This window comes from Hoplias malabaricus, chromosome 9, assembly GCF_029633855.1.
Source record: "Hoplias malabaricus isolate fHopMal1 chromosome 9, fHopMal1.hap1, whole genome shotgun sequence".
NCBI lineage: Eukaryota > Metazoa > Chordata > Actinopteri > Characiformes > Erythrinidae > Hoplias > Hoplias malabaricus.
The window spans coordinates 10,813,640-10,827,264 of record NC_089808.1 but is presented as its reverse complement, the minus strand read 5'-3'; the positions used below and the strand labels follow the sequence as shown (position 1 = coordinate 10,827,264).

At 39.9% G+C, this 13,625-nt stretch overlaps 1 protein-coding gene across 1 annotated transcript in view; it reads right to left on the bottom strand.

Moving 5' to 3' along the window:
- LOC136707296 (uncharacterized) overlaps positions 1-13,625 on the bottom strand; it is a 26,562-nt gene extending 12,937 nt beyond the window's left edge. The window contains exon 1 of the mRNA XM_066681281.1: positions 13,557-13,625. Coding sequence (XP_066537378.1) covers positions 13,557-13,625 — 69 coding nt within the window. The remainder of the gene's footprint in view (positions 1-13,556) is intronic.

Below are 13,625 nucleotides of genomic sequence, written 5' to 3'. Positions count from 1 at the left end.
CTTTGCTGCCATTACAACCTCTTCTCAGTAATGTTTGGACATTTCTGTGAGGATTTGATAGCTTTAAGTCATAATAAATTTGAGGTTGGAGGATTGGTTTTGAATCAAAAATGCCACTCCATTTCAAAATTATGGACGGGTGCCCCATCATTCCTGAGAATCCCACTCTTCACAGTGCAAAGCTGACTTCATAGCCCTCTAGTTGATGCTTGGCATTGGGTATGATGGTTCATGTGCAACTGCTCTGTTTCCCATTTAATTTCAATTTCATGCCTTTCTATAGAGATTAAACAAGCGGTGCCTGTACATTTGAACATTTGTGTCAGCAATGGAACCGAGTCCCAGACCAAAGATTTAAAACCTTACCCATGACATATTATGCATGCTTGCATTTCATCTGTGGAAAAATGATGCTAGGTGCAACCACCAAGCCAAATTCTTGTACAGCTCTCCAGTTTTGGGTTGCTTCCCACCCTCACCCCCTCATAAAAGCAAGTTTGGTTTATTTCTGTACAGTAGCCCCCTTTGTTCAGCTCATGCCTGTGTCCCTAATCCTCCACAGCCTTCCTCAGAAATCCCATCATTCACCATTTAGCTCAGAGGAAGACACGCATTATGGAAATGGCATTTATCTCCTATAAAAGAATAATTTTATCCTGAATTGCTTAGCTACTTACTTTTTGTCTTTAATGCACAGTGCTATGTAGGCAGCTGAGAGGTCATTCAACCAGCCAGGTGTACAACACATCTGGGTCAGATTCAGATTTTTAAGTTGATATTTGCTATTCTGATTTTGGGCAGAGACTTTAAGATTGTCCCACCTCCTTGTTTGAGTAGCTCAAATCACAGCTTCTGTGAGAACACAATATAAGAATAAAAAGGGCCAAAACAAACACAACAATTATTTAGAAATAATTACTAAATAAAATGGCAAACATGAGAACGATGAAAGGGAACCAAGCAAAAATGGCTCTTGTGCTGAACTGAACAGTGACTCATTTAAAGGAACAGGCACGGTATCTGGTCATTCTGAACAGGTCGGTGTAGGCTGGTTGTTTGATGCTTGTGATATTTTGACCAAAACCTGTCAAAGATGCTTCATTAAGATCTCAGAACTGTGTTAACTAGAGGAAAGGGGATATGATTACATTCCCTTTAGATTGAATTCACTTAAGAGTATTAAGTATTCCACTTTTAAGAGGATGTTGTATACTATTGAACAACCAGTGTAATAATGGTTCAGGTTGCAGATCTACCACTTGCTGATGACAAAAACAACCCTGCTAATTATAATTCAGTAATGTGAGGGTCTTTTCACTTTGTGTTGAAGAAGGCTGTCTGACAGCACTGAAAGCTTGGTGCTGTATAGAGATGTGTAGAAAATTGCTGTTGAGCTTTCTCTTTGAAAAGGAGTCCCCCTGCTTAGCTTGGTATTCTGGCTGTTGATCTAAAAGAGGTCAATGCGGCTCACGTGAGAGCGGAAAATGCAGCGAGTGCATCCATTACACAACTCGGGTCTTAATTATGTAAGGAAAACTGCTGCATTCTTCAAAGCAACCCAAAAGTTTTCCATAGCCCCTTATGAACAGATGCAAATCACCCCTTGTTTTCTTTCAGAAGTTCACCACTAATTGTTTCTCTGGAGGACGTGTCTCTTTGTAGCAATGCCTATAAATGGCTAGCATTTACAGAACAAGTTTTTAAAGCACATTTATGACATTCAGTTGGTTTATGCTACAAAAGACAATGAGAGAAATGTTGCTTTTGAGATCTTTAAGGTGAAATGTTTGAGATCGGTGTATATACCATAGTTTGGGTGCTGGTTCGCCTTACTCTGATTTTCTTTGAAATTGTTTACGTAATAGAGGTTCAGAAATGTATTAAATTCTCTTATTTTATTTATTTATTTTTTGAGTCAGGGGTCAGACAAATGGAGAACCCAACTCAACACAACAAATATGGCTGCTGGCGATAAGCAGATATAAAAGGAGAGTAAAGTGAACGTTTCATGAGCTTGTTTGGCCTTTCATAATGGCTGCTCTTTTGTTCCCTCAGATTATCAGATAGCTGTTTTATTGCAGCATGTATGGCTAATCTTCAACAGCATCTGTCTTTTAATATTAAAGTAAGATGAATTTGAGAATGATATGAGAATAAAGGAAGGTAGACAATTCAGAAAAAAAAAAAAAAACAGCAAAAGCTTGTACAAACATTTTTCACATCCCTAATGATGGGTGAATCCAGCTACCTTAAAATAAACCCATTGTGGACACCCACGGTCAAATGTGCACACATCTCCATAGAAAGGCATGAAACAAATGGATTAGTTTGGAGCAGCTGTGCATGAGTCGAAGGTCACCGTGAACAATGCCAAGTATCTACATTGATTTAAAGGGTGTAAAGCCTCCAGGCATTGGAATGTTAATCATACAACATTAGTATTTGATCTCTAATGTTTATGTGGCTGAATCCAATCGAATTTTAAACACCACCCCCTCCTCTCAATTAAAATAAATAATAAAAAAAATAATGAAAAAAAAAATCTTGCCCAGCAGAATGGAGATGTTTTTTCTTTGATGCACAGGCATAAGCAAATTATCACTATTAGTTATCAATATTACTGGATAATATTTCTGTTTTAGTCATAAACTGTCTGTAAATTATACATTCTGAAACTCTGCAATTATATACGATAATGTTAGCTATCATTTAGGGCTGTCCAAAATAAAATTAACTAACCTAACCTAATTAGTTAGCTAACCTGCTAACTAGCTCGCTAACTAAGGGCACAGAGTATACACATTTTAACCAGTTTGAGTGGAACTGTGGCGTCGCCTCGCTTTGTTGTAAATGTGTTATTTTAGCATGTTAAGCTATTTTTTATGATTGAGTTTTAGGCTTCACTTGCATAAAGACTTTTATGTTGATAAGCCTGAATGTGGGTTGAGTGGAGCATTCCCTTTATCAAAAGCCACATTTATCCAAAAACGGAATATCCAAATCTCAAAATTAAAACCCAACTCCTAACCAACGAACAAATACCTGAATACCCGAATACTTGAGGCCAGCCCTATTGTTCAGAAAATCAGCGCTCAGCACCCACTTTAAAATTAAGACTGCACTGCGGCTCCCAGCATTGCTCAGCTCGCTGAGTCGTTCGCTTACTTGTGCATACACGGTGCCACTAAGGGCATAGAGTGTACACAAATAAACCAGAGACGTGTTCTAATTTGAGGTGTAAAGCTGACAAAATGAACTGTAGCTTTTATATAATATTATAATATTTCATTGAAAGTAGGCTGCTGTAGTGTGTAGGGCTGTTTTAGGCGTCGTTCAAGACTTTTATGTTGACATGGCAGAATATATGTGGAGTGGAGAGTTGAATATCCGAATCTCAAAATAATAAATTGTATTTCTACCAAACAAAGGAATATCCGAATATATGGGGCCAGCCCTACTTTAAATCATAAATAATAATTCTCCTCATAATTCTGGCTTATTGCAGCAATGTTGTTTTCTTCATTCTCACTGCATTTAACCACTTTCTTATACTGATTCTTGAGCCAGACATTGACTGTACTCATTTACAAATGAAAAGTGGGTATGATCATTTGAGATTTGAGAGGCATTAAACAAAATATTAAATAAATGTTTAACATATTATAACATATTATATATTTATTTAATTTCTAAACTATGAAGAGTTTATTTAGCTCGTGGATCAAATGACAGAATGTGCATTCTTTCTCTGCAGACGAGAACAAGGACCATATAGTATTCGGAAACGGCTCGGAAATACCTTTATTTCTTGTTCAAAACACCTCGAAATGAATGGGATTGAATGGAGAGCTACTCTCAAATGGTCTTCTCAAAGAGATTACTTCCTGTGGCACGCTTTTGAAGTGGATTGCTGTAAAACACAACAAAGACTTTAAATACGACGTTCATGCAAACTGACGTATTTTCATATATTGTCCTGTAATTACCAAAAACAACATAAAAACAACATGTGAATACGCAACGAGTAAACAGTGCCTATACTTACTGCCACCATTTTTGTGGTTTTCAAAGCCTGTAGTTCCTGTGTTCCCATTAGAGACAGGGTTTTGCAAGCGCACATTTTGCAGGAAAACTCTCTTATCTAGTGAAAAAGCACATCGTGCCATGCTGTGCTGAGCCGAGCTGAGCCGAGCCTACTTGAGTCGGGTCAAGCCGAAGCCATTCAGTGGAAAAGCACCATAAAATAGAAACATAAGCAGGGATGTCCACGTCATACCTGTTTAACTCTGTCTGTGTTGAGTCAGTGTAATTTAAATCCCAGTTCACTGAATCACTGGGTCGCAGTCTGAGTCAAGTCACAAAGTGTCAATACAACACAAGTCTGAATCAAATCACAAATCACTGTAGCACATGTCTGAATCTTCTGAGCAATTCTTCTTTTACTGCATGCTGTTGCCTGAGGTACACAGAGGTGTGCAGTGGAAAACTCTGAAATGTATCAAACTTTAATCCCCTTTCAATCACACAGCCAGTGACTGTGTGCTACTTTTAATCATCACTCGGTAAGTCCAAATCGAGTTGCGAATCATATATTTTGGATTGGGATTCAGACCATAAGTTATAATCCCCAATTCTGAAATTTCTTGTCAATTTCTTGTCTTCCATCATCCACTTCATCATTGGAATAAGACTCTGACCTATGTTTTTCTGGTGCACATTTTCTATGATGTGTGTCTAAACCCAAATCCAGCTCTACCCTTAATTACATGAGACGTGAAAATGATGACTGGTTTTGCCCAAAAGGCTTGTTTTAAATCCTCTCTTGCCTGCACTGGATCAATGCATGTAGCTAAAGGCAGCCTGGGACATGTGGGGAAGGATCAGTGATGGCTGTCAGAGAGGCTTATCATGTCAGCTGTGAGTGCGTGCATGCACGCTTGTGTTAATTGACACTGATTAAAGGGGTCTGTTTGGTATTCTAATGTCTCACACAGCTTGCAGCACCTTGGAGAAGATTTCCATGTCACAGCATTAAATCCCCCCCTCCCACATTTCTCCTTGCCCCTTTCATTTTAGATCATCCAAGTGAATGATTTTCAGTTATAAATGATGCTCATAAGACATTCTACTCTTCGTCCTACAGTCAGGTGCAGCCAAAGGTGACCGGACACACATGCGCATCCTCTAGATCATTGACATTCCAAACGCAATGAAGTAGTGTAATTAGTATTCTTTTTGTTTGTACTTGTCCTTGCTGTCAGCTATCCTCAGCAGAACATACACCAAAAAGACTCTAGGTTGATTTATACACATTTGTGTTATGACTGCTGCCTCTGAATTTGCTACAGAATGTTATACAATATGTACAATACGTAATATGTAATATGTATTCTTCAGAGACAGCAGAAATTAATTGTATAGCATTCTGTAGCTTCCTCTGAGGTAGCAGTCATAACACAAATACACAGGAACATCCTCCATTCATGCAAAACAAACTACTGCATTTTTGCAACATTTAAGTGTATTAAATGTCCATTTAATGATCTAAGTGTACAGTATGTTTGACATTTATTCTTCTAAAGTCATATCTAGCAGCTAGATCAGGCAAACATCATGGTCTATGTAGAGCTTTACCGGTTTATAGCACTGTATGTAAAAAAATATTTGCAGAATGCATTTTAACCAATCATCATTTATTTCCACATTTTTTGCCTAGTAACCAATTACGTTCTTTCTGCTTTGAAAGTAGCACTGCCTCCAGAACCAATTTGAGGTTTTGCACACGGGCCTCCAGCAGGTTATCTTCTTCCCGCAATGCTCCTGGTGCATAAACCATTAATTAATTTATGTTCTACAGGGGTCAGCTTGGTCACTCTGACCATTCTCAGCTCCTACACAGTAGGATGTGATACACTATGTGTTGTAACACATTGCTCTAGTAACCATCATCCAACAATTCAACAATTTAACAAAAGGAGAGGCTTTCTGAATCGTTGGACACTTCATAGAAGAAGAAGAAGAAGAAATAGACTGAGATTGTGTTTATATGTAGCCTTATCATTCTCCTCAGCAGGTCAGGATATTGTGCCAGATGATGTTTTATCAGCTTTACCAAATCTGTAATGTCATATTATCTTTAATGAATGTGTATGAATTGCTGGACCTCTTGATGCTAGGCTAGTAAATCATGGGCATTTCTGACACTGACCCCCTTCCCCCACAAAGCTAACCACCACATGATATGACCCAAATATTAATACTCTTATCATAAATCTCTGAACAAAGAAACATGTTTGTGTGTGGTCTTTGCTGTGCTTATTTGTTTGATGGAGTATTGATGACCTAACCTTTGCTACGTTGACTCTGACATTTATGTATTACATGGCTCCATAACCTGTGGTTTGTTCCTGTCCTGTTGTGTGTCTCTGTGTGTATTTTTCTGCCATTAGCTATGATTTTCCTTTTCATAAATCAGCTTGAGTGTCTGTAAATGGGTTAAAAAAAAGGATCTCAGAATGCTAGGTTTTCTCTCTGTACTCACAGCAGAAGAACTATATTTTGGAGGTTTTTACACAACAAATAGATGTCAAGCATTGAAAAGCATGACCTGAGATGGGGATGATGCTCTAATCCAGCTTCATAGGTGAAGAGGTGCTGGTCATAAAATTAGAAAACTGTTATTATACCATGAAGTTGATTTATTTCAATAATTCCATCTCAAAAAGTGAAACTTGTATATTATACTCATTCATTACACACAGACTGATATATTTCAAGTGTTTGTTTCTTTTAATTTGATGATTATAACTGACAACTAACGAAAACCCCAAATTCATTATCTCAGAAAATTAGAATATTACTTAAGACCAATACGAAAAAAGCATATTTAGAAATGCTGTCCAACTGAAAAGTGCATGTACAGCTTTTTTCCCTCAGTCATATCATTCAAGATGTGGAGAATCTTTTACAAACCAGAGACAACAGCGTTTCCCCAAAATCATAGATCTCTCCTCTATACCCTGCACTAATCTCTCATTCTCCTGTTCTCTTTTAATTGTGCCCACATTTAATATTTTTTGTGGCCTTAATCAATTCATTTCTGAATTTCACAAAATTTTGAAAAAATGTGTTCAAATCCTTCAGTACTTTCATTCATTCATTATCTGTAACCGCTTATCCAGGTCCAGTTCACAGTGGGTCTGGAGCCTATCCGGAATCACTGGGCACAAGGCAGGAACACACCCTGGAGGGGGCGTCAGTCTTTCACAGTGCGACACACACTCACACACACACACCTATGGATACTTGCAAGTCGCCAATCCACCTACCAACATGTGTTTTTGGACTGTGGGAGGACCCTGAGGAAACCCACGCAGACACTGGGAGAACACACCAAACTTCTCACAGACAGTCACCTGGAGCAAGACTTGAACCCATAACCTGAAACTGTGACAGCTACACTACATACTGCACCACCATGCTGCCCATACTTCAGTACCTACAAATTTCAAATTGTCAGCTCTAAATTTTTTTTGTATAAACTGATAGTGCAAGGGTTTGATTGCCAAATTAAATCAGCAAGTCGGTGCTATTTATACATTTTTGGAATTTACTGGAACATGGTTTACTCTTAATTTTTTCAATGGAATAATTGACCCGTATTGTATTTTTTAATCTGGGAAGCAATAACAACATGTGGTCATACAGTGTAACTGCAGTTGAGGTCATGGGATTAACTCCAGCACGCTGATTATCAGAATGGCTATTTGACTTCCGTGCTGCTCTGGTAGAGATACTGCTGCAGTTGTTCAGTCCACATTACTTCGGGCAGAAGTGGCTCCTGTGCTGGACAGAGGGCAGTGGTGTTCTGTATGAAGACCACACAGGAGCAGAGAGATAAATAGCGCAGCTGTGATGCTCCTGGCTCACAAACAGGACTTATCACTGCTGTCAACAAGATTGATGCCTCTCCTTCACATTGCTTCAGGGGCGAAGGACACGAGCATCTTAACAAGTTCAGCACAACATTGCTCACAGCAGTGCTTTCCAAAGAGGCTTTAAAGTAGAGCCCTGCTAAATGCCTGAGGGCTAGTCAACAATTATTCATAAATTATTTACAGTATTAAATAAAGCATATGTCCAAATACACAATCTGGACAATAATAGACAGTATTTCTTGCGTCTATCAAAGCTCGTGTTGAAGATTATGGTAGTCTCATATCTCCATTGTTGATATTATTTGTAAAGAACTGCCCTTTACGCAGTGTTAGATTTTAAAAATGAACAGAAATGCTTATCCACCTACAAATCTAAATTCCCTTCAGTGGACTTTTCCATTGTCCAGGAGGTACTACTGCCCAGTCAATTATTCAAGGTAGGCTCTTGTCCCACCATGACCCTGTTTAGGATGATGAAATTACAGAAGGTGAATGAATGAATCATTCATTCATTCATTATCTGTAACCGCTTATCCAGTTCAGGGTCCAGAGCCTACCTGGAATCATTGGGCGCAAGGCAGGAATACACCCTGGAGGGGGCGCCAGTCCTTCAAAAGGCAACACACACACACTCACGGACACTTTGGAGTCGCCAATCCACCTACCAACGTGTGTTTTTTGACCATGGGAGGAAACCAGAGCACCTGGAGGAAACCCACACAGACACAGGGAGAACACATCAACTCCTCACAGAAAGTCACCCGGAGCGGGACTCGAACCCACAACCTCCAGGTCCCTGAAACTGTGTGACTGCGACACTACCTGCTGCGCCGCCCATGAATGACTCAATGGATATACAATCTCTGAGTTAACTTCCATTAATGTCTTCTAAGATACTTTCTTCTGTAGAGTTAGCATTTGGGAAAGACATGTTGTTGATTGATGTGCTGCTTTTGCAGGTGTTTGACTCTTCTACAGGCCAGAAAAATCAAACTCACTGCAGCAATGCGGCTCTGCTTGACTTAGCTGTGCATACAATCACTATCACTGATGTAGATGTTAGCTGTACTTACATGGAAAGAACAAAACTTGCTCTAGATGTGTAGGGATTAGTGTCAGTTTTGATTTTCTGAGTGGACATCAGATCCATATTCTCTCTCTCTCTCTCTAACAAAGTTACATTTGATTTGTCAATGCGTTAAACAATAACAAAAAAAAAAAAAAACAAAACAAAAAAACTAAACCAATTTGTTAAGAAAAGGGAGTAGGAAAAAGTTAATTATTAAAATACTTTTAATAATTCAGTTTTAAATACATGGGCATTTCATGTTTTATTATTATAACTATAACAACAACAACAACAACAAAAAGGAATAATGAAGAAAATAAAATGATACGTTACAATCTCTGTATAAACTCTCTCTCTCTGTGAACTGAAACTGTGTTAAAAAACAAGGGGGACAGCATGCAAATGAGCACGAATGAACAAATGAATGTTTAATGAATGCTTTTTTCTATGATGAAAATATGCAAATGCGGCTAGTGAATGGCTAAATGTTGCATAAAGCTGGCGAAATGAAAAGGACTCATTAAATACGGGAGCCTCATAAAGCACTGAGCCTCCTTGCTTCTACAGGCCCAGCTTTGTGTTCCAGCAGAGCGCCACCATAGACACGAGAAAGAAACTTACGCCACTAGTATGTGACGCTAATCAAGATTCCACTGACCGCAGGAGCCGGACACGTCATTTGAATCTGTTTGAATCGTCCCCTGAGACTGAGTTCTAGGCGGCATTGTGTTTTAAAGAAGCTGATTAACCCGGGCGGAAAAGGGAATGCGGTTGGACTTCATGAGGCCTTTGGCACCAGCTTAAACCTGTAAAGTGAGATTAAGTGACAGCTGCACAGCCTCCGAGTTGGGCGTGTGCCCAGTGTGGGAGTTTTGCTTAAACAACAAACAGGAGCTGGTCAACTTACACTGTGTGGACACCTGCTCATCCAACATTTCTTCTGAATTTAATTGTATAATAGAGAGTTGGTAGCAGCTACTGGTCTTCAGAGAAGGCTTTAGTCTCTATGTTGGAACGTAAGGATTTGATTGCATACCACACACATAGGTAGGTTATTGATTATGATGAGTAAGGATGTGTTCAGAGAAGGCAGTTCCAGTGCTCTATGGGTAGAGGACCTTTATACCTCTCTAGACAACACTTGGTATTGAGCATTGTGAACTTATAGGCAATGTCCACAATTCTGGGGAACTGCTGCTCTCTCTGGTTTGCTTACATTCAGAAGCTGGAAAGGTATTTTGAGGAAAAAAAGAGTGTTGTTTGTACGTGACTGAAGCACATTTTTATTCAGTGTTTGCATTACCACAGAAACTCATTTAGCACTTGAGTCATTTAGGTTTGTAGCACTTTTGGTCTGGGCTTATTGACACCGGGCCTTTGTAAACACATTAGACCAGCACACAAATAGACCGGAGAGCTAGCAAATAGTGAGGAAATATCCTCAGAATTTTATTAAAAGTCCTTTTTGATTAAAATCATGAATATCACTTCCCAGCTGCCACAGTGCACTCCGTTTCATTCCATGCTTACTTCTGGAGATTGTAAAAACAGAGTCCACAGTGGGTTGACCCTCAGTTATCTCAGTTCACTAATTAGAATTGGTGACTGCAAACATTTTAGCACGTACAGTACATCAGAATTCAAATCATCATCCCTTGCCTGATTCCTTATTTATGAAGTATATATTATCTGTCTTCTAAATCTTGAAATACTGTTGAAATGTATATATTTTTGTTAGTTGATTCTTTTTTTTGTGGGAGAGAAATCAGCTTTATTACTGACATGTTTAATCTGACTTTGATTAAACTCTCTGAAATAAGCACTGATTAGTCCACTCTAAAGGAGATTATGTGCTTTTTTTATACAGTGTTAGCACAGCAGCATACTATCTGCTGAATGCAATGTAAAACCCATATACAGTGCATGTGGACATTTGCTCATCCAACATTTTGTCGGAAATGAAAGATGTTAATAGAATGTTTAGTGCCTTTTCTACATTCTCAGTTTCTACTTTTTTAGTCAAGGCTTGGACTTCAGATTGGAACCTTTCTGTGAGTTTTTGATTGCATTTCACCACAAGGAAATCATGTGAAATCAGATGTTTGGTGATGGTAGTGGCAACACTCAGCGGATGATATATATTTTCTCAACAGAATTCTCCAATATTACTTGAATTAAATTCTATTACTTCCATCACAAGTCAAAATACCACAAGTATTAAACAACATAGTACCATTCTCCCCCTGTCTACACCTTTTTCAAAGCCTTTTCCTTTAAATGACAACGAGCCACTGTTCATCACAACATCAGTGCACATGAGTGAGAAGCAATTGGACAGAAGCTCTCTTTCCTAGTCATTTTTTGCTTGGTTTCTTTAGATTCTTTCTCCTTTTCACTGTTTTTTGGCAGTAATATTTTGTCCATCCATCCATCCATTATCCACCGCTTATCCAGGTCCAGGTCGCGGGGGAAGCAGTCGGAGCAAAGAAACCCAGACCTCCCTCTCCCCAGCCACCGACTCTAGCTCCTCCGGGGGTATACCGAGGCGTTCCCAGGCCAGTCGAGACATATAGTCTCTCCAGCGTGTTCTTGGTCTGCCCCGGGGCCTCCTCCCCATTGGACATGCCTGGAACACCTCTCCAGGAAGGCGTCCAGGAGGCATCTGAACCAGATGCCCAAACCACCTCAACTTGCTCCTCTCAACGTGGAGGAGCAGCAGCTCCACTCCGAGACTCTCCCGGATGTCCTAGCTCCTAACCCTGTCTCTAAGGGAGAGTCCAGACATCCTGCGGAGACCATAGGTGACCATAAAGCTCGTGACCATAGGTGAGGGTTGGGACGTAGATTGAAAGGTAAATCGAGAGCTTTGCTTTTTTGCTCAGCTCTCTCTTCACCACAACAGACCGGTACAGAGCCCGCATTACTGCTGACGCTGCACCGATCCGCCTGTCAATCTCACGCTCCATCTTTCCCTCACTCGTGAACAAGACCCCGAGGTATTTAAACTCCTCCACATGAGGCAGGATCTCACTTCCAACCTGGAGAGAGCACTCCACCCTTTTCCGACTGAGTACCATGGACTCGGACTTGGAGGTGCTGATCCACATCATCTGCAAAAAGCAGACATGGAATCCTGAGACCACCAAACCGGACACCCTCCGCCACTTGGCTATGCTGAGAAATTCTGTCCATAAAAATTGTGAACAGAACCGGTGACTGGTAATATTTTGTCTCTCCATTAACTCCGTTTAAGCTCATCTCTCATGTAAAGGTCCTGCACTGTGAATAGGAGATACTCCGATGTGGGTGCAGTGCAACTGAATTGTCTCTGTATTCAACGTCAGACCACAGACATTTCAAGTACACTAATTAATGTGCAATTATGTTTTTTCATTTTATTCTTACCTTAAAATTGCATCTTTAGAATCATTGTGATGTTTCACTGGCCTGTAATAATGAGGTTAGACTAGAGTTGCTTCTACTCTGGGCTCAGCACTGCATAAACTGCACTATGTAAAGCAGGAAATCCCACTTCCCTTGCTTTCATCACTCAGGTTTGTTAACGGTGGAGAGGAGGGATGCCAGTGTTTCAGGAACTCCCGCGTCTGTGTGTCCTTCTGGTTCTCCTTTTAGTTAAAGCTGCCATAGACAGATCTGCTGGAGTCATTAGCCACACTCTCTGCTTTCTGCTTTACATTCACACAAACAGATCAAACCTAACTCCTTCCCTTTACCTTTTTCCGAGTAAACGACCACCGACCTGTCCGGCTGGACACTGATGGATGACTGTCGAGCTCCTCCTGCACACTTCAGACTAGCTGCCCACGCATCCACCAAACGCCTTGGAGCTGCCCCCACATTGAAGTTTTCATGGACTCCTAACTATTATTACCAGTAGATTGACCAGAGGAGGATAGGTCACCCCCTGTGAGCCTTGGTTCCTCCCAAGGTTTCTTCCTCAGCTGAGGGAGTTATTCCCTGCCACTGTGTGTCGCGCTTGGCTTGCACATCTTTACATTCTTTACATTTTTATATTTCATGTTAAAACTTTATCTTTACTGGAACTCTGTGAAACTGCTTTGTAACAACATCGGTTGTAAAATGTGCTATACAAATAAATTTGATGATTTAAAAAAAAAAATGCTGTAAATGTAAATTACACTCTGCCCAGGAGCAAAGATATCAAATCGTACTTAGTGTTGCTTTAAGCCTAAGAGCATAATTAGAGAAGTCCTCAGAGGGAACAAGAGCTAATTTTAGATTTGTAAGCATGACCTTTTATTCCCCACTGGCTATAACTCTTTGATATGCAGCCGGTTGGAAGAGTTTCTCTCTTTTAAACTTTTGATCAGCTGATGAACAGCCTATTTCAGTTCAATTGTTTTTTTCAATAAATTGCCTGTTCATTTTCCTTTGTCCCTTGCTCCCATATCTCCTTTTAGCACTGTCAAGCTCTACTCAGAGCCTTCTTTAGATCCAACAGCGCAAAATTCAAATTCAGATTTTGATTAGGAATGTAAACCAATAGTCTAATTATACTTAAGTCTTACCTCTGATGGTAGCTGATCCTTGAACCCCTCCTTTTTTGACTCACTGTCATGGACAATGTTCCCAGCCAT